Below are 19,567 nucleotides of genomic sequence, written 5' to 3'. Positions count from 1 at the left end.
TTTCTTTCTTTTCGGCTATGCGCAACTTGGCCAGTAGTGTGTATGATAGGTATTTATTAGTAGTAGTTAGTGAAGTGATGCAATACCAAAGCAAGGGTTGTGAGGAATCGTCCAATCTTGTTGCAAAGTAACTATTTACTTAACTTACATGTGTCTTAGAATTCAAGTAAATAGAATCTGTTATATTTATCCCTTCTACGTTCTGTCTTGGCTATTTTCTTTTATACAGAAAGAATATTTTATTGAAAATTTCTTACTCTCGGTTGAATGCGCCCGTCTGTTTTCAGCTGCTCATCCTTCGATATTTATTTAATCCGAACCCGACTCACGCAAGCCCGCACATTCATGGGCAATTAATACCACTTGCTTGCTTACTACCTTTGCAGCAAACAAAACAACGAATCCCAGATATCAATTAAATCGCGCGGCTTATTCAAGCTATCTACCTACATTCTTACTCCTGTATCCGTTCGCTTGGTGTTCTGGCAGGCCGAATATTTAACACGGCCGACGTACACGTCGCGAACTACCACGCACCACCCCACCCACGTCGCGCCGCCGTTCACGACATTGAATTAGGCCGAATTGAGGGTGGACGTGGGATTGAACGGACTGTGGGATATTTGGACTGTGGTTGGGTTGGGTTGGACCGAGTTGGATAAGCGCGAACGTCCCCGCTTTGGAACTTCGTCGGTCGTTTCCGCTGCGCGGGAGGAGCGCATCGTCCACTCTCACTCCTGTTTACCTTTGGGGATGCTGGATAAGGAAACATAGGCTGTTCGGTTTTGTGGAGGATATTACGACCGCCTCGTTCGCGGGATACGGTTTTCGGTTTTCGGTTTTCGCGATTGGAGCCTGCGAGGCGAAGATATACCTGCTCTCGTTTTTACAATTCAGACACTGGCTGTTGGGAAAGCTAGGCATAAATACATAAGTTAAATATAGAGGCCAGCAGCAGCAGCACAAGTCGCATGCATGCCTCACCACTCGCGCGAACGAGAGCGGGGTGAATACCGCTCTCGAGATCGTGATCGACGACAGTACCACTACGAGCGCGGAAACACCCACGATACCTACGAATATATCTCTGATGCATACGACGACCACGGCAATGATATCCAGCATGATAACGACGATGATGACGATGATGTGTTTGACGACCGGCGACGCAGCAGACAACCCCGTCGAAATTCTTCTTCCCACGCCCAAACTCGCCCCACACCGGCTCGTCGAACCCAGCAGTACGCATCGCAACGTCCACAACACCCACAGCGGCGCGCGCGTCGCACAGATTACGATCACAACCACGACTACGATGACGATGGTGACGATTCGGAATCAGCTGTCATAGTTGTCGACTCGCGGCCGAACTCTGCGCGCCCACCGAATGTCAGACCCAGTCCGGTCCGCGTCGAGAGGCGGCGCAGTCGAAGTCGGGGTGTTGAGAATACGTATAATCCTGGAATCAGGGATTCGAGGTATAAAGCTAAAGAATCGCCTGCAACGTCGCCTATAAAGAAAAGAGATCGTGAGCGGGATCGCGAGGGAAGACGGCGGAGGGACAGTACGGCGGACGAGCATAGTCCGACGAAGGGGCGTGTCAGGGACCGGAGGCGAAGGGGATTGAACGATGACGATGATGGTGAGGTCCGCGGTGGGGTTGGCACGGATCGGGATCGGGAGAGGGAAAGGGAGAGGAATAGGGATAGGAGGAGGAGGGAGACAGATAAATATCTTCCGAGGGAAAAGGGGGCGCGGAGTAATAAACATAAGCATGCTAGTACCGATTCGGCGAATAGTGCGACACAATTGCTCAGCGTGGATGCGCTGGCGAAGTTGAACGCGGCTCAGATGAAATCAGAGGCGGCGGAGAAGGCTAGGGTAGCGAAAGAGGAGAAGGCTCTGTTGGAGAAGGAGAGGAAAAGAAGGAGGAGGGAAGAAGCTAGGGAAAGGGAGAGGGATATTTCGGCTGAAAAAGGGGCGAAGGGTAAGGGATGGCCCGGGAGGAGGTTGGTTTCTGGTGCTTTTCTGGAGGAGGGGAGGAGTCCGGAGCTGAGGACAAGAGGGGGTGGGGGGCGCGGCGCCTGGAAGGATGAGAAAGAAAGAAAAGGAGGTGGAGGCGGAGGGGGTGATGATGGGGGAGGGAGTGGATTTGCTGGTTGGAGCAAGAAGAAAAAATTATGGGTCACTGCTGGAGTGTTGGCATTGTTCCTGATTATTATCATCCCCATTGCCGTTGTGGTATCAAAAAATAAGAACAGCGACCAGGGTGCTGGTGGTGACTCGGGGGATAACCCGAGCGGTCCAGGTTCCCAACCACATCCACCAAGGACTGAGCTGGAGAACTTTGACCCAGATACACTCCCGGTAAGATCCAGTTTGATATTTTTCTTTCTAGTCGTGTCCGGAGGGGACAGATGGATGGCTGATATTTAGTTATTGCAGGAAAGCGCTAAGAAAACGTACTTCGACCCCCGAACATGGTATGACACGGCGGACATGAATGTCACATACACTGCTGAAACCGTCGGTGGCCTTCCCATCATGGGCCTGAACTTATCTTGGGACGACTCAGCCCAACCAAACAAGAACGTCCCTCCATTGAACAAGAAGTTCCCATACGGCAAACAGCCGATCAGGGGCGTCAATATTGGCGGCTGGCTCTCTCTCGAACCCTTCATCACCCCTTCGTTTTTCAGTGGTTATTCCTACAAAGATAACATTGTTGACGAATACACACTCAGCAAGAAGCTTGCACCCAATGCGGCCCAGTATCTAGAAAAGCACTACGCGACTTTCATTAATGAGCAGTCGTTTCGGGAGATGCGAGATGCTGGGCTCGATCATGTCCGCATCCCTTACTCCTACTGGCTCGTTAAAACCTACGACGACGATCCTTACGTCGAGAGAGTTGGCTGGCGCTATCTTCTCCGGGCGATTGAATACTGCAGGAAGTACGGACTGCGTGTCAAGCTCGACATGCATGGCGCTCCAGGTAGTCAGAACGGATGGAACCACAGCGGCCGGCAGGGTTCCATCGGTTGGCTGGAAGGCGCCGATGGCGCCAAGAATGGCGATCGCACGCACGAAATCCACGAACAATTGGCCACATTCTTCGCGCAGGAGCGGTATAAGAATGTGGTTACAATATATGGTTTAGTGAACGAGCCGATGATGTTAAAGCTTGATATTGAATCTGTTATTAACTGGAATACGAAGGCGATTTCGATAGTTAGGAAGAGCGGTTTGAAAGACGCGAAGATTGCGTTTGCGGATGGGTTCCTTAATCTTGAGAAGTGGAAAACGATAATGCAGGATGTAGACGATAATCTAATGCTGGATACGCATCAGTATACGGTTTTTAATACGGGTCAGATTGGGCTACCGCATCGTAAGAAGTTGGATTTCGTGTGTGAGAGCTGGGTTAAGCTGATTGCCAAGTCAAACACAAAGGGTACAGGGTAAGCTTTATCTGTTGACTGCGCTTTTACCGGATATATCCCCCCCCATGCAGAATTTTCAAGCTGATCTCTTCTCCAATTTTTTATAGCTGGGGCCCCACAATCTGCGGAGAATGGTCCCAGGCTGACACCGATTGCGCCAAATTCCTCAACAACGTTAACGTCGGCAGTCGTTGGCTCGGTACCATGGATCATCCGCAGGCTAAGGACCGAGTCATGAAACCGCACTGTCCGACCCAGTGGCCGCCTGATGATCCCGCCGCCGAGGGCCCACCCTGCTCCTGTGACCAGGCCAATGCAGACCCGTCCGATTATTCCGACTCATACAAGAAATATCTGCGGATGTACGCCGAAGCGCAGATGTATGCGTTTGAAAGGGGGTACGGATGGTTCTACTGGACATGGCAGACAGAGACGGCGGTGCAGTGGAGCTATAAGAAGGGACTCGATGCTGGGATTCTACCGAAGAAGGCATATGAGCCGGAGTTTAAATGTGAGAGCGACAAGTTGGGATCCTTTGGAGATCTCGAGGAGTATTATTGATTCAAGAAGGGTCTGTCGGATTGATTGGGTTTCTTGGGTTGTTCTTTTGTATCATGTCATATGTTCCCTAGGCTAGGGGTGGAGGGCTTTTTGCATGTTTGGTTTTGCATTTTCCCATCTTTTCTACTTGTTTTCTCATAATTGTACTGTACATTGATCAATACCTTTAGATATCTGTTATTATCCATTTTTAAGTACTTTCACTGTGTCGTGTGTCCCTAGAGTTTATTGTTTCCAAGAGTATGCCGCAGCGTTTCCCCTGGATTGGCATTTGGCATCGTTCGATCCTACTAACTCCCATAGTTTGTCTTCTCACCTTTAAGGTTTAATCGTTGACTGTACGCCAGATATATTAGGTGGGTTTTTCTGCAACTCCATATATTTTGTAATAAAAGTATCATTATATTGATCATTAACGTGGAAGTTTTTATGGAAGACTGGGTGGGTGGGTATATAGAAAACTGCCTTAGTGTGACGGAAGGTTGACCACGTAACTGGAATAGCAATTAAAACCGAAACCGAAAACTGCCCTCACTTTCCAACGCACAAAGCCAGGGTAGGATATAAGACGATCATCGTAACGATTCGCCGAAAAGCAAACAGGAAACCCAATTGGCTGTAAAGGTAGCTAGACCAGCTTATCCGAAACGGACTGGAGAAAAAAACACCCAGATCATCAATGAAAAATCGAAATCGAACTCCTATTACGCGAAATGCGCCGATACTCCTTAACCGCCGGACTGTCCGTGGGTTTCAAGTGCTCCTCCGCAAGCTCTCGCTGCCGCAGCTCCGCTTTCTCCGTCTTGCTGGTGATGTAATAATGTTCGGTGTCCTCCTCCATACCAATGATCCAGCGCTCCGACAGCTGCTTCCCAACAGGTCCTATGCCGCACGCACCACTCAACTTCGAGCTGCCACGGCTGTTAAGCGCAAGGGCAAACATGTTTTGCGGCTCCGTGAAATCCGTCAACTGCTCACCCTTGATATCTAGATACATGTAGCCCAAGCACACTAGGTTTGTCAAGAAGACGAGCACGAGCACCACATAAAAAATGCCTTGCCACCTTTGGGCACCGCCGGAGGCATAATCAGTGACACGAAGGGAGGCTTTAAAAGTATGATCCATGGGGAGTTTCTCTAGATCGGGGCGCTCGAGATCGAAGTTGGCACCTTCCGTGGACATGAGAAGGGTTGAGGCAGCCATTGCGGCGAATGCTTCGGCCACTGACGGTATGGTCTCGCTGAGGGAATATGTGTCGGAATTAGGATCTAAGGGGGGAATGAGTTGGGTGAGTAGTCGAGTGTTGCTAGCGTATCCGTCTGTAATGCCCGTGCCGAGACTGAGGGAATTGGCCCATTCGGTGCTCATATCTTCCCAGTTCTCGTCCCACTCGATGGAAGGAAGATCATTTCTGTCCTTGTTGTAGCGAAAGTCATCGTCTGGCTCATCGCATATAGCGGCGAGATTACCGCCGCTGGCGGTTGCCTGGTACTTTGTCGAGCATTGCGTCGTTAGCCCAGCTTTGATGGCGCAGAGGGCATAGGGGGGGTCGGTGATGTATGGCGGAGAAGCAAGTAGAATGTACAACGAGTCCCTAATATGGAACCTCAAAGTGCCATTCACTAGCGTGTTGTGCGGAAGTGGCAATTTTGGAAAGATGGGTGGAAGTTTGCGTTCGCTGAACCCGAAAATATCGTCAACAGCAGTTTCGTTGTATTTCCCCCCTTCGCCCCAGAGCCCTTCTGGAGGATCACTATTCCAAGTCGAAACGTTAACCTTTCCTTGAACTCCAGGCCATTCATTGTAGACAAGAGGTGATATTTCCTCCTTCGTCAAGCCCGCGCAGAGCACGTTAACAACAGGTGAAACAACAGAGGCTTTCAGCTCAAATTCACCAAGGCCATTGAAGTCACTTGGCTGCCTGAGTGCATTGCGAGGATGTCGCGAAGCTGCAATGATCCCAGCATGCGGCATCGCTGCAGTGACATTATTGACCATTCTTCCGTGCTTTTTAGACGACTCGATTATATCTTGTTCGTGGATCCAACTCCCACGAAGAGTCGTATTATCATTCCATGTGCCGGCTGGCACTATGCGATTTTTCATATCGGTTCCAGCCTTCTCACCATTTCTGGATAACAAAGACCACTCCGAAATATATTCCCTGTAGTTGTGGTAGGCTTGCCCAACATAGGACAGCTGCAGACAAGTGCTTTGGCTAGCTTCTGGATCCACTTCTTTGGAGATTGGGGTTAAGCAATCGTCTGACAGGTACGGCACGTTTGCGAACTTCGTTTTCACTGTTCCTGTGAAATCCACGAGCTCTTCTGGGCTGTAGCTAAGTTTTGGCGAAACTAGAAGCAGCGTGTTAATAGCCTGTTGGAAATAGCAGGATAGGACTAAACCATACCTAATGCATCCGCCGCAGTCGTGTACAGCAAAGCCATCAATGTGGCGGTCAGGGCTATCATCCCAATAACAGTGAGGCCGGAGTGCCTGACATGCTGCCAATGCGTTATCAGGCTGCCTGGCTGCATAATCCAGCCACGCATCGACATATCCGCAATGGATATTCCTGTTGCCCGTTTCGTGATTGCTCTCCGACTCAGGACCTGGCCTAAAAACGCAACAAAAACGGTGACGAACGACAGTTCGATGGTTTTGGCAAATAGCGCGCTTAAAAGTGACGCTGTATCGGGGGCCAACCCACCCTTCCCAATCCTGCTGCCATACCTGGGTTTAATAAAAGCAACGATCATATACAATCCAGATAGCGCGGTAGAATAAAATGCAAGCACCAATATGGTGATTGTTAGCCATGACATGCGCCTGTGACGAACACTCCCAGCACTGGGACAATTGAAATTTTGCGGGCCGGCACGTCCCGGATTACCATTGTTAATGGTCGGGGTGCTGCCTGTGCTGGCCTGCGGAGGACTATGGCCCATTAGTAGAGGGTTGTATGAGGTGGTTGTATCTCTTCTGATTTCCGGGCTGGACTCGTGGGGTAAAGAATTGCGGTCACCTATCCCTAAGCCAAAGGTAGAGGTTGCCTGCGAAGCAGGAGTGTCTCCATTGTCTTGGTAAGGTATTGGTGGGGAGACTGCCCTGTCGACGGGGTCTGATGAAGAAGGCACAGGTTGGTATGAATTTTTGTTACTAGGTTGGGATAAATAGCTTGATGATCGTGTATGTAATGGAATGAAATGTAGCTCATCGTGATGGCTTGAGGACATTGTAAGGGTAGGATGATTGCATGCAGTATGTAGTTGGGGTAAAAACGCCGGACGAAGGTCAATAAACAATCAACTGCTGGCCTCGATGTGTTGAAAGCATCAAGGAGAGTTTCATAACCAAGAGATCTAGTCAATGAAAAGCATGAATGGAGTGAAGTGAACGGACATATAGGACGATTCTGCGGGCAAAAGCGAATGCTTTCGTTCGGAAACGAAAGGAGGGAAAACGTCAGCTATTCTTATTAACACCCCATGAGGTTCGCGGAGGCTAGTGTTACGCAAAAACTAACAGCAAATTTCCAAGTCCGGGAACAGGGTCCAATAGAACACTACCCTGGAAGCATTCCTATTGGCTCTAACGCGGATTTCAGCGGCCAAGCCGCAGTGGAACTGTGGCATCTTGTACTAAAACTGTCGGTTGGGCAGCTAAAGATTGTTAGCCTGTCCCCGCGTGCATCAACATTCTTATTTTCCATTTTTTTTTTCCCGAACAGACGGGGTTGTTATTCCTAGTCGACATGATGCTTCGCGGTCCAGAACACCATCACATATTGATTTTGGCGCAAGTTCCATCCCATTCAAACGACGAGGGGGTTGGTGCTATTCCCTGTCGTCCCGAGTTGGTTGTTGAATTCCGATAAAGCTGCTGAAATCACTGCTAGCCAGCTCGAAGCAGAATCCCTGTGCTTCGCCTACGATCGGCGACAAAGTGCCTCAGCCCGCTTATGAAAATCTCCCCCAGAACGCAAGAGGGACGCACAAGCTGCATTTCTTGACCTGTACTTTTTATATTGGTGACCAGCATCCATTTGTCACCCGTTTGTGCATTCGTTAGACAATCCCTGTTTCGTTGGACAGCTGTGGGTGAAGGATAGACGAGTCGTAAATCAAGCGCACATGCGCCATTTTAATCGAGCAGGCTGCACAAAAAGAGCTTCCAAAACGTACCTAGGCCAGAGTGGGGCGTTGTGAGGCGGCGGGAGTGCGCCTCTCTAGTGCGTGATGAACATTTGCTGTTATTTTTGGATGCGGGTTAATAATAATTGCTTATGAGGAGCTCCATCAAGGCTCAGAGAAATAAGCACAGAAATGAAATCCTTGGCATGTCAATCGCAATCGCAGCCCGGCTAAGCCGTCGTAGCCCACTGAATCATCAATTTGGACCCGCAACAGTACATTACCAATGACCGATCAATGTCGCGGTGTTGACGGTGTTGTTGAATCCAACGAACTGAGGTTGGCTGACAGCAATCTCAGGTTGTTTACGCGCTAGTACGTCCCTGGTTTAGCGTGATCCTAAGAATAGCATCCGGCTCCACTGCCATGCATCATCGCTTCATGTAAGGCTGAGAAAGGCGTTAGGGGGTGAGTAACTAACTTATTTAGAGAAGCTCAGGATTGTCCTGAGTATTTCGAGCCGAGAACTGGAAAAGAAAAATAAGCGTGAGGAAGCCAAACAACCGGCTATGTTGCCCAAAGATGAGAATGCGGTTACGGTACGATGCATAAATAAGGTATGCCGTGCATTCTCCTGAATTTTGCTCCATTATTGTCTAGCGAGGTCAAAGCGCAGGACCGGACCAGAACTGCCACTACATTATGTATCTGTTGTCCAAAGAATGAAAAGCAACTCCCATCAGGTAAATTCAACATTCACTTTGGCCACCGAGCTAGAACGGTGCATGCCCTCAGACCGAGACTGCTGGGAACAAAAGCCGTCATGCTGTTGTGAACCGACGTTGCGCACGTTTTCGATGTTGCTACTATTCTTAGCTAACCCGCCCCGAGTTACAACTATGATTTAATGTGATGAACTGTGCCGTGCGCATCACGCATCAATGAGATGTATGGTACAGAAAATCTAAATGGGTAAATGAATGTGACCCCGGCGCATGAGATGCAGTGTAGGAAGACAGAGAAAACTCTCCCCTCATGCCAATAACACGGCGGCAGCATTTAAATATACGGTTAAAGGGATTGACTCGGTTGCACATACATGTATGAATATAAGGAGATAAGATTCTGATGAATCGGTCGGGGGAGTAGCTTGGCAGAGAGAAATGCAAGGAATCAAATAAACGAACAGGGAGAGCAGTCATCGGTATCCCTTGTGAATGAAACGTCGGAGAAACCGATGAGGCTGAAATCGATTCTGGAGAGAAATAATGTAATCAGATCCGAAGCTGAGGCCATTTGATACGAATTTAAGGGAGATACAGTCTAAATGTAGGAGTCGATATCCAAGCCAAATTGGGGCATGTCTTGCGCCGTACGGATTAAGGTATCCCAAATTGACAACACTTATTACCAGTAGAGAAATCTAAGGAACAGTGAAAGTAAAAAACCAGGTACCCCTTACTCCACATACTTTCAGAGCCTGAGGGGTTTGAAGAGGGATCCGTGACGGAATTGAACTTATCACTTATCAGTTGGCCAGAGGAATTAAAGTTTACCAGAAAATCAAGTCTATGGACAGTGTAGTGTGGAAGAATTATAGAGACGCGGCAAAGTGCAAAAGAAAAAGAAAAACGGAAAAGAGACTAAATTGAGAAAGATGTGGAGGTAAAAAAAACAAATTCAAGGAACGAGAATACGAAGAGACAATAATAATGAAATCATGGCTGCATGCGGATGTTATTTTCATCATCAACATGTCTGAAACATGCATGGCGCTTGGGACAACTTGGTGCATGCAGCCGGTGCCTGTGCTGCCTCCTGGGTGCACAAAATTAGAGTGAACCATATCAAACAATAATAAATAAAGCAAACATAACATGCAGAGTGCAAGCTTTCCTCGTTCTGAGCGCCTATTACCCAAATATCAAATTTTGCTGAGACAAAAACAATCTAAATAAAACAAACATTGCCTGCCCTTTTGGGTGGCATATCATCGAGTACTTCCAAAGGGAACCATTTTCTTCCATCCTCGTGGCGATGAAGGTTCAAACTCGCTTTTGCCTGTGGGTGATTTGGCATCAACTGCCTTTTCCACATCCCTATCGAACGGCGGCAGCATTTCTTTCCCCCGTCCCCGCCTGTCGGTGGATCCATCGGACTTAATCTGCTGTGAAGCTTCTTTTGGCTTCTTCTGGTTTGGGTCCGTATCCTGAGCAGGAATGCGCATGGATACGTCGCGATTCCTTGGTTTACTTGAACTGGGCGCGGTTGAAAATCGTCGTGGTGTCATTGGTGCCGCAAGGCGCTTTGCTGATCGGCGTATTGAGGCACGAACTTCCCATGATCGCTTCTTAGCAATATAGAAGAGGATCGCGGATGTTACTAGGACCGCAAAATTCTTGTTAACCACCAACGAGAATAGGCCCGAATTTTATTTGATGTTGTCACTTACACCCTAGAATAACAACGATACCTACAATCACAACTATTGCGATTATGCCACCCTGGGAGATGTTGAAAGATCCACCGCTAGATTGGGCCCAATCTCTATCTGTCTCAACATCGCCGACGCTGCCTGGGATAATTTCCATCTCACGTTTTACGACGCGATACCGTGCACCCCAATTTTCAGATGTGGCTTGGTGGGAAGTAAAGCTGTAGCCGTAAGACATGGGGGCTATTGTCGTCCAAATAAGAAGGAATATAAATTGACGAAGATGGATAACGTCCATTTGAATAGACGACTGAGTCAAGCTTGGATTTGAATGCTCATTGGAGACGTAAGTGGTAGCCAGTGATGAGAAGAATAAGCTCCTACAAAAATCAAAAATAATAGTAGCTGGTGGCTACCCCTGTGGCATGGAGGTAGATGAGAAATATGGTAAATGAAGAATAACTATAATCAAATGCATCCCGCAGGGGAAGGAGGTTTCCCAGTATATAAAACCCTCAAGTGCGGGCTAACTTGGCACAGCTTTTGGGCCGAAGTTGAGAGCGTACCCCTTCCCCCAGATTCTTGAAGGATTTCGAGTGGACCATACACTCCATGATAGGCGATATGTGTGTGGATTGGTATGCTCATCCTGGGCGGTTCTGGCAATGTCCTGAATCTCTATTCGAGCTTTCCCAGAGCACAGCAAGCTAAAGCATCGTGGAGACTCCGTGCGATCGTTTGTATGGCCGAGTTAGCGCTTGCTCTGTTGCAAAGTTAAAGTTTCATGGCCCAATGATTATGAAGAAACGCCAGGATTTGACACGGTCTGCCACGCTAGGCCGATGGCCAAGGCAGCCAGGGGTGATTCACAATGCAATCACACAACATCTTCAGATGTTCTCACATCAGTTATCACAATTCAATCACGCAAGGAATGTGCAACCCCAGTGAGCTTCTGTTGATGATGTTGATCATTCCCATGCGAATGCCAAAATGCCTAGCTAACTTACAAACTATCATGAAGTTAGGGCCTCATGTAAACAGCCATCACAAAAATCATGTCCGTCTGACTTGTTGATCCTGAGGGGGTTTGTGCTGGAGTGTGAGCCGTTCGGTGGCCGTGCAAAATGGGTTGCATTTTGTTTGAATCATATAATAACATTGCCCAATGATCGTTTCTGTCAGCGATAACAACTTTTTAAGTTTCCCAACACCCTCGAACTCTTGGATCTGTTCAGACTACGGAGTACAGAGAGTACTCTTTGGATAAAACCCATCGAAACTTCCGTCTGGTTTTGGCGCTTCGCCAGACACGAGATGTTCGGGCGGTGAGCTGGGCATTGCTACTACGGATGGCCTTACTATACAAGCCCTTCGTGAGGCGGCTACCTGCGAAGGTAGTTTTATTGGGGCAAGTGAACATCGGCTCATCCGGGTTGCCAAATCTGCTGGTCGAAGCGCGGTTGCGCCATCTTGAAAGATTGCCCCAAACCTGCTTCAAACATCAAGAGATATGCCAAGGGACATTTGAACTGGCCTCATCTTAGAGGCTCAGACGGTTTCCAGGTTGGTGAACGATTCACGCAGTATTTCCAATCAGGGTATTCTAGTTTTCCCATGCATCTTCAGATGGCATTAATGATGAGTTTTGGCGACGACGGATTTGACTGCGAGGAGGCTCTGCGAAACCTGCCGGATCGGGCAAGCCTCATAAGAGCCTCCTTAACGTCATCTCTTCCAAGGTTTGACCTCACCTCTTTGACCTCACCTCACCTCTGTTTTATCCTCGTCCTCTTTCACCAGGACCCTCTGCTGTTGCGAAGAGCACGATTGAGGGAAGTCTGTGCCATCAGAGGGACATAATCGTCGGTTCAGTTCGTTGGTTTTATATCCTTTAGCCCAGTCGTTCGAGCTACATTACTCCCCTGGCACTTGCTGGTTTCACTGAGAGATTTCTTTCATGTAGGATTGACTTCTCCTATACATTCCCGATACAGTGAAACAGCATAGGTCCAAGTGCAGATTAGTCCTAGATTAATAGAGCTGTCCCTTCTGCAGTCTACCTTCATACGTCTATGATGAACCCCCCTTGGTAATATGACTTCTAACCCCCTAGGTCCATTAGGCGAGTGCCATACGATGGGGGAGGATCTGTTTTCTGTGAATCTCCCCAGTGATGAAGCTGGCCTCTCCCCCACATCTAAGAAGATTCTCGAGAAATGTGCTATTCCCGTTACCCCTGTTTCCCTGAATAGTTGTTTCCAAATTACCCCAACTTTGATATCTCGGCCTCCGAATTCTGACCTCGAGACGGGGGAGTTTAACTTCCATTTTGCGAAACCCAAGCTTCCAACTCCCAATTTCACGTCAAGGTTAAAAGCCAAACCTGCTGGAAGCATCTTAGCCTCTGCAAGTAACCAAAAGGTCATTGTTAATCCCTCGGGGACAAATTGTCCTGATTCTAATTGTACCGAATCGAGCTCAAGGTCAGTACTATTTTTCCGGCAGAATGGACGCGAGTTAATTCTAGTTTAGTGGAACTTCCGCGCTTTCGAAAGATAGTGCTATCAATAGCGGACAGGTCTCCCCAACAAAATCTCCGATCACTCATGACACTGCTGAAAGAACCTGTGGGCCGACTGCTGGGATCCATCGTACTTCAAAAGAAACTGGCCACTCCTTAGAAATTGGAGATCGAGCTGATAGCCAGTCAGAAAACGATGCATTGGAGAAGGACAGCAATTTAGCTAGTAAGCCCACTTATAATATTCCGTTTAATGGGCAATATTGATTTGTTAACAGCGAATCATACCCAGTCGGCGCAATCACCTGTAAGTAATAATTTCTATGCCAAATACCTTCACTTGAGGCTACTCTGTTTGGTTCATGTTGCTGTTATAGCTTTCATGTTTAAATTTTCCCTCCCAACTGCCCCCGTTGGTGTTCTGTGTAGTCTTGCTTCTCAATATACTTCTATTGCGAATTTAGCTTGCTTTGCCCATAAACTGAAGATTCTAACAACTTAAAGAATCAAGATCCTACTGGGCCAATCCCTAATACCGATAACTGTAACTCGCCAGCAAGCGCCAGAAGTCACAGCGGGAATCCCAAACTTACTCCTCCACGACCATCAGCCATGAAGGCTACACCGCAACCGAAGTTAATGGTGAATTCGAAAGTCACAAAACATCCGATGTCTGCGAAGTCAGTGGTCAATGGCGTGGCTACCAAGCAAGTTACACTCCAGAAAGGATCTTCATCTGCATTTCAACCATCGGAGGAGGACCTTTTTTACATGTTGATCCGTAAGCTCAAAAAGAGGGATGAGATGGAAGCAGAAGCTACGGCCATGAAGGAGAGAATGAAAGATGAAATGCTTGCACTAACTCGAACAAATGATGATTTGCGCTCCAGGTTGCGGGAGTCGCAGATTTCTGGTAAAAGTCAGCAAGAACGGCTTAACGCTAGCAATTCACTTGTTGAACGATGGAAGACAAAGTTTAGTAAGCTACGGACGTTTGTCACCAGTGTTGGGAGTGATTTTGAGTCTCTCCGGAAAGAAGGACAAATTCTCAAATCTACGCAAGAGTCTTTGCTTCAAGAGAAAAATCAAATTCATGAAACCTTGAAACAAATGAGTGACAGTACTGGCTCATTGAAAACACGCTGGAGCCAACATCGTGCAACTATTGTTGGAGTACGACAGGAATTCAACACTCTAGAGAAATCTCTGCTCACAGCGACTACCAGAGTGACGGAGACCGAGAAGCTCCTTTCCAGGGAGAGGAATCATGTCGCTACTCTGGAAAACTACATAAAGAATCATTCGGATAGACATCATAAGCAGGCCTTAAACATCGATGAAAGGCAATCTCAGATGATAAAAAAGATAGATACGATCCACAAGCATATTGAAAGCTGGAATTCCGCACAGTCTTCCATCAAGGATGAACTGGAGTCTGGGTTTACTTCATGCATGTCGTTATTGAAATCGCTCAGCCAGCAACAAACCTTGAAACCTCAAGACCTAGAAAAGGTAGATTGTGCAATTAGGGATCTTTCTATGCAGTAAGTTCATCTCGCCTCCTGGAAGCGTTAATGGAGTATGCTAACGGCATGGTAGGCTTCATGTTTCCATTGAAGCGTCGAAAAAGAATATGGAGGTAGCATTCGATTTGCACACGAACTACGGACAACGGGTGTCAAGCCAGCTGACGGGGTTAGAGACGGCCGTAAAATCAAACACAGAAGTCGTTTGTCAACTCGCAGAAGCTCGTGAATTGCACGGAAACCTTCAGGAAAAGCTGAATGCGGCTGACAAGAGCTTGCATATGGTGTCTGCAGATCGCGACAGACTCAAGTCTCAAGAAGCATCCCTACAACGACGTATTCGAGACCTCGAAATTGAGATTTCATCGCTACAAAAGAATAAAATTGAGGATGCTCAGTTCAGGGATGCCGACATGTCGTCGGAGCTTCAGATCCAGCTGGAGGCAACTTCAGCCTCCCTTACCGAAGTGTCAAATGAGCTCAAAGAGAAACAAAGCGAAATAAGCGACTTGGAACTAAAGCTGACGGATACAATTGAAAGGCTAGCAGCTGCAGAAAGCGAGATAGCGGGCCTCACAAGCGAAAGGCTTAAGATTCGCGACGAGGCCCAAAAGACAGAACACAGAGTCAGAGAAGAACTAACAAGGGCAAATTTGGCAGCGAAAGATCAGCACAGGGCATGGTTCGAACAGGAACGGCATAAACTCAAGCGCGAAAAGATTTTGGCCGAAAAAAGTGCCCAAAAAGTGGCCGAGGAGCTAAACTCCGTGAAAATTTCGTTGGTACTGTATACCAAAATGATATATATTTTTTTCCTGGTTACTGATAGTGTCGTAGGAAGCTGCGGAGAAGGGCAATCACGAGTTAGTTGCAAAGGTATGTCCGTTTAATCCCAATTCCTCACCGCTAAATATATTGATGATCCGTAGATGAGCCAACAGCAGTCGGAAATCGATAGCCTGAAAATGACAGCCTCGAAGAGGGATTCGAATATCGCCGCGGAAATGGATGAGGTAAATATGCTTCATGCATCCACCATACAAGAGCTACAGAGCGCGCAATGGCAACTTGAGGCTGCAACAAAGGAGAAAGAAGAGCTGAGGCACCAACTATCCGAATTACGCATGAACCTGGCGACCCTGCAAGAGCAGGAACCCTTACAGGAGACAGTAGAGGTCCTTCAGTATGAAATTGCAGAGAAGGATATAAACCTTCTTTCATTGAAGGAAGAATTGTCAAAATCCGAAGAGAATAATAAGACGATCTCTCAGTTGCAGCAAGAGGTGGCTGATAAATCAGCTGAAATCGCCATACTGCGCGAGAGGCTGGATAATCAATTGACTTCGGTCACTACAATAGGGGAATCGCTTAAGGAGAAGAATAACGAACTTATCATCCTTGAGCAGAAAATGGAGGCCTTTGGAAAATTATCTGCTGAAACGTCCGCACTAAAACGCGATATCGAACAAAGGGACAATGAACTTGCAGAGCTCCGATCTCGAGTCCAAGAATCCAACGTTATTTTCAAAAACACGGAAAGCATTCTAAGGCAGCTTGGAATCATTGGGACTATGGAATCGCTGAGAGATTACTCAAACGTACTACAGTCACGATTGAAGATGATGGCAGGTTCTCTTGATGGACGACAGCCAAAAGAGCCTATAGAATCAGGGCTCCATATACCTATGAGGATCTCATCAAAGCGGCAAAGAACAAGCAGGAAACGCAGTATGTCGTCCACTCATGCTGAATGCGCGAGACCCGGTTCTTCTAGCAGAGAGCGCCAAACAACTGAGATAGTTTATCGGACACGGAGCACTCGGGAAATTATATCCCCAACGCTTAAGACCCCTTCACGAGGTAAAAATGCCAATAGTGGGCTTCCTACGACCTCCACATCATTTATCAGGCCATTCTCCCGACTGCAAAACGAAACAACCCCGGCTATTTATCCTGGAGAGCAAATGTCTCCCGTACTAGAATTCACAGATCTGAACGCATTGTTCCCAACAACACCTATGAATGCCAAAAATGTTGGTTCTAATCAAGCACGAATGGCAGCAGCTCAAAACTCCCTACCCAGTGACAAAGTTATCCTTCCTTGTGAAGTGGCTAGAACAAAGGAGCGAAGCGCTCTGTGCGTTTCGGATGCAGTCAATGATGCTATATGCACATCTCGCCGTGATAAAGAATGCGAGCAATCTAGGGGTTCTATAGAGGCCGAAGCTCCTCATGAGGCTACAGGAAATGAGCCTGCCGCAGCAGCCAGCACCCCTAACAAATGTAGGATTGATAATAACCTTGAGGTTCAAGACAATCCTTGCTCTCCGCCAAAGACAATCGCTCGTACGTTGAAAAGAAAAAAAATGTCTGAGGACGAAATGCATACAATGGTAAGCGGTCCCCAAGTTTTCGTTTTCCTTACATTAGAAGAAAGGGACAAGTGGGTTATTGAACATAGTCTAACAGCAGGGTAAGAAGGTTGCAAGCCAGAAATCCCCGGAAAAGCTCCCTCGCACAGGAATCCTTAAGGATACGACAAAGCCAACCTCATCTACGATAGAGACTGTAGTGGAAACTCCACCACATGAGAACAGCGGGGAAACCCCGATGGGTGCAAGTCCTAAAATAACTTTTAGACGCCCCTCTCGAAAATCTAAGTATTTTAATCCAACAAACAGCTCGGCGGCTTCGATTACCGCCATGGGAGGACGATGTGGGAGTACAACCAAAAAATCTCATCCACCAGCCGGGCGTGTTAGAGAAAGACCTCGTCGGAGACAGAGAGGTAAAGTTAAAACTCCCATCGTCGCCCGCAACGAGATGCTAATTTCATCAGTAGGTGATCTGTACCACAACAGATTCTCCCAGAAACCCCCCGGATAAATAAGGGCAATTACAGTGTGAAGCACGGATTCCTCCGTCCGGAATCGAATTGTGCCTCTCTCTACTTATATATTTATGGAATGTCAAAGTGGTTGAATGAGGAGGAGTTAGATAAACTGTCGATATCTTTACTGATGTGTAAGTTAGCGGATACATATTTTGCAGCGGTCTGCAATCCGTTCTTTTCGGGAGACTTGATCAGAGGAAAACAAGCTAGCTTCGCAATTTCGAAGGGGAATTCAGCAAGATGTCGTAAACATGTATCGGGTAGTTAATATTTTCAATCCACATAATCTATTATGTTAAAAACGCCTTGGATGCAAGATAAAGACGTCTAAGAAGGGGGAGGTGCAATGTACAACCGAATTTTCGCCAAATAAATATCCGGAAATCCCAACGGTGCCAACAGTATCGCACAAACATATACTCGTACACAGATATGGGCCTTCTCTAACCATAAATGCACATTCAATCCGGACTAGGCCCTCTAGGGATGGCTTGAGTAATATAACTCACTCGTTTCCCAACCGAAATAGAGACAAGGAAAGCAGAGAAACAGGCTACATCAAATGATGCAACGTGCGGCATTTCATCCATTTCAATATATCCCGCCACACCAACCACTGCCAATGCAATGATGAACCATCGATTTGGTGACATGGGCGTCCATTACCGACCGGGTATGCATACTCGAAAACCGCAAAGGGGTCGATTTCTTTCGATGAGTTTATTTTCCGCGCTTCGCCTCCAGAAACAGCACTTTCTTTTTCACCACCGGGTCATACTTTAGCATGCTGAGGGGTCTGCTGGTACGCGGCCGGACGAGCGTTCGGTAGTAGCCAGTCATCGCCATGCTGATGAGCCGGACGGCGATGGTGCGCGACTTAGCTATTTCACAGCACAAGAAACGAATTAGAATATTGACATTTCATAAATTTGGGGATCTAGCCCTCTCAAGGCCAGTAGATCTAGACTGGTAGTGTGTTAAGCTGAGGGAGGTGATTTCTCCATACCTTTCTTAGCCATCTTGCGGGACCTTCAGGATTTGCCGATCTTGGGTCGGGATGTAGGGACTCCGGATAGAAATGAGCCCGCGAATAACGCTCAATCGAGGTGGAACAGTAAAGCAAATATTGGGGCCTCGGAGGCTGCGCTTCTCTGAGGGATTGGCTTCGTTGGCTGCGCAAAGCACTGTTTAAAGATTCGATGCGCTGTTGACGATATATTGGAGAGGATTTGAAAATCACGTGAAAGATATGAGCGCGCTAAACAGATGAAGACTAGTATTAAACTTTAAACTTTATTTTCAGGCCTGACCTGACAGCGTGGCTGGTGGGAGGGTTGTTCTCGCACAAAGAAAGATAAGGCCCCGCATCGAGGCTCCGTGAAAAATACCACCGTTGGTCCCGCTTCCCCTCTTAAGATGCAGAGAATTTGGTGTGGGTGGAATGCAGTGGCGCGCCTAATCATAAGGCGTTTTTCTTTCGCAGCCTGCACGGCCTAACGCAGGTTGCATGACGGAGGCTGACAGCCCCGACCCGCTTTCTGGCAGTGGTCTGGACATTTTTCGTTTTGAGTCACAAAGGGAGATTTTTTTATTGCCAGGTCGTTGCTTTGTTCGGAGGATATCGATGGATATCCACAGAAGCTTGACTTTGTGGAATGCCTCCTCGCTTGCGAAAGATCCCCTTGCGTCCTGTGTTTCCTGCGCTTTTTCTTCCAGGTCGTTCAATACTAATTATCAACCAACCACTAAATCATTGGGGAGGACGGCATCAACTCCTCCTTGAACAAATCATTAGAAAATAGGGCTTGCCGGTGGTCTCTCGTAATATGTCTGCCATATTGAATTTGTTATTTATCCAACCAAAGTCGACACGGATAACCTCATTGCCTCTCCCGCTGCTGTAGACGGATAGCTGCATATAGGGCTGTGCGTAGGTTTACTAGTACTTCCTGCATATTGAGAACATCTCCTCTGGTTCTTGCGTCCCCATGAGAGCTTTCACGAACCGTACCCAGTTCGGTGACATACTCACTTGTCCGGAAAGCCCATTCG

The 19,567-nt window shown here is 47.6% G+C and overlaps 6 protein-coding genes across 11 annotated transcripts; 4 read left to right on the top strand and 2 right to left on the bottom strand.

The window, feature by feature from the left end:
- The first annotated feature begins 42 nt into the window (after nt 1–42).
- BDBG_02155 (glucan 1,3-beta-glucosidase) lies at nt 43–7,396 on the top strand. The gene is made up of 6 exons (XM_002627438.2): nt 43–2,367; nt 2,446–3,461; nt 3,551–4,360; nt 4,508–5,718; nt 5,799–6,276; nt 6,398–7,396. The coding sequence occupies exons 1-3, from the start codon at nt 976–978 to the stop codon at nt 4,002–4,004; spliced, it is 2,862 nt and encodes a 953-aa protein (XP_002627484.1). The 5' UTR covers nt 43–975; the 3' UTR covers nt 4,005–4,360; nt 4,508–5,718; nt 5,799–6,276; nt 6,398–7,396.
- Nucleotides 1,498–8,693, bottom strand: BDBG_02154. 2 transcript variants are annotated; one of them, XM_031720678.1, is made up of 3 exons: nt 7,532–8,444; nt 6,416–7,439; nt 4,386–6,359 (listed from the first exon to the last, which is right to left on the bottom strand). In XM_031720678.1, the coding sequence occupies exons 2-3, from the start codon at nt 7,239–7,241 to the stop codon at nt 4,681–4,683; spliced, it is 2,505 nt and encodes an 834-aa protein (XP_031576908.1). In that variant the 5' UTR covers nt 7,242–7,439; nt 7,532–8,444; the 3' UTR covers nt 4,386–4,680. The 2 variants fall into 2 exon arrangements, with proteins under 2 accessions (XP_002627483.1, XP_031576908.1); XM_002627437.2 differs by having other exon boundaries at nt 1,498–6,359; nt 6,416–8,693.
- Nucleotides 7,494–7,882, top strand: BDBG_02153 (uncharacterized protein; the record flags this gene model as incomplete). Its single annotated transcript, XM_002627436.1, has 2 exons — nt 7,494–7,676; nt 7,736–7,882. The coding sequence occupies 2 exons, from the start codon at nt 7,494–7,496 to the stop codon at nt 7,880–7,882; spliced, it is 330 nt and encodes a 109-aa protein (XP_002627482.1).
- BDBG_02152 (uncharacterized protein) lies at nt 8,425–8,864 on the top strand (the record flags this gene model as incomplete). Its single annotated transcript, XM_031720677.1, has 4 exons — nt 8,425–8,477; nt 8,531–8,581; nt 8,638–8,755; nt 8,799–8,864. The coding sequence occupies 4 exons, from the start codon at nt 8,425–8,427 to the stop codon at nt 8,862–8,864; spliced, it is 288 nt and encodes a 95-aa protein (XP_031576907.1).
- Nucleotides 8,753–11,715, bottom strand: BDBG_02151 (uncharacterized protein). Its single transcript, XM_002627434.2, has 2 exons — nt 10,591–11,715; nt 8,753–10,520 (listed from the first exon to the last, which is right to left on the bottom strand). The coding sequence occupies exons 1-2, from the start codon at nt 10,868–10,870 to the stop codon at nt 10,129–10,131; spliced, it is 672 nt and encodes a 223-aa protein (XP_002627480.2). The 5' UTR covers nt 10,871–11,715; the 3' UTR covers nt 8,753–10,128.
- Nucleotides 11,429–18,173, top strand: BDBG_02150. Of its 5 annotated transcripts, none has more exons than XM_031720674.1 (10): nt 11,429–11,519; nt 11,597–13,058; nt 13,108–13,322; nt 13,375–13,403; nt 13,601–14,640; nt 14,696–15,404; nt 15,460–15,498; nt 15,552–17,015; nt 17,101–17,410; nt 17,465–18,173. In XM_031720674.1, the coding sequence occupies exons 2-10, from the start codon at nt 12,670–12,672 to the stop codon at nt 17,506–17,508; spliced, it is 4,239 nt and encodes a 1,412-aa protein (XP_031576903.1). In that variant the 5' UTR covers nt 11,429–11,519; nt 11,597–12,669; the 3' UTR covers nt 17,509–18,173. The 5 variants fall into 5 exon arrangements, with proteins under 5 accessions (XP_031576903.1, XP_031576904.1, XP_031576906.1 ...); XM_031720672.1 differs by having other exon boundaries at nt 17,092–17,410; XM_031720675.1 differs by having other exon boundaries at nt 17,084–17,410.
- The last annotated feature ends 1,394 nt before the right edge of the window (nt 18,174–19,567 follow it).

Source organism: Blastomyces gilchristii (genome assembly GCF_000003855.2).
Source record: "Blastomyces gilchristii SLH14081 genomic scaffold supercont1.3, whole genome shotgun sequence".
In the NCBI taxonomy this organism is placed as follows: Eukaryota; Fungi; Ascomycota; class Eurotiomycetes; order Onygenales; family Ajellomycetaceae; genus Blastomyces; species Blastomyces gilchristii.
This window is presented reverse-complemented; position numbering and strand designations above follow the sequence as displayed.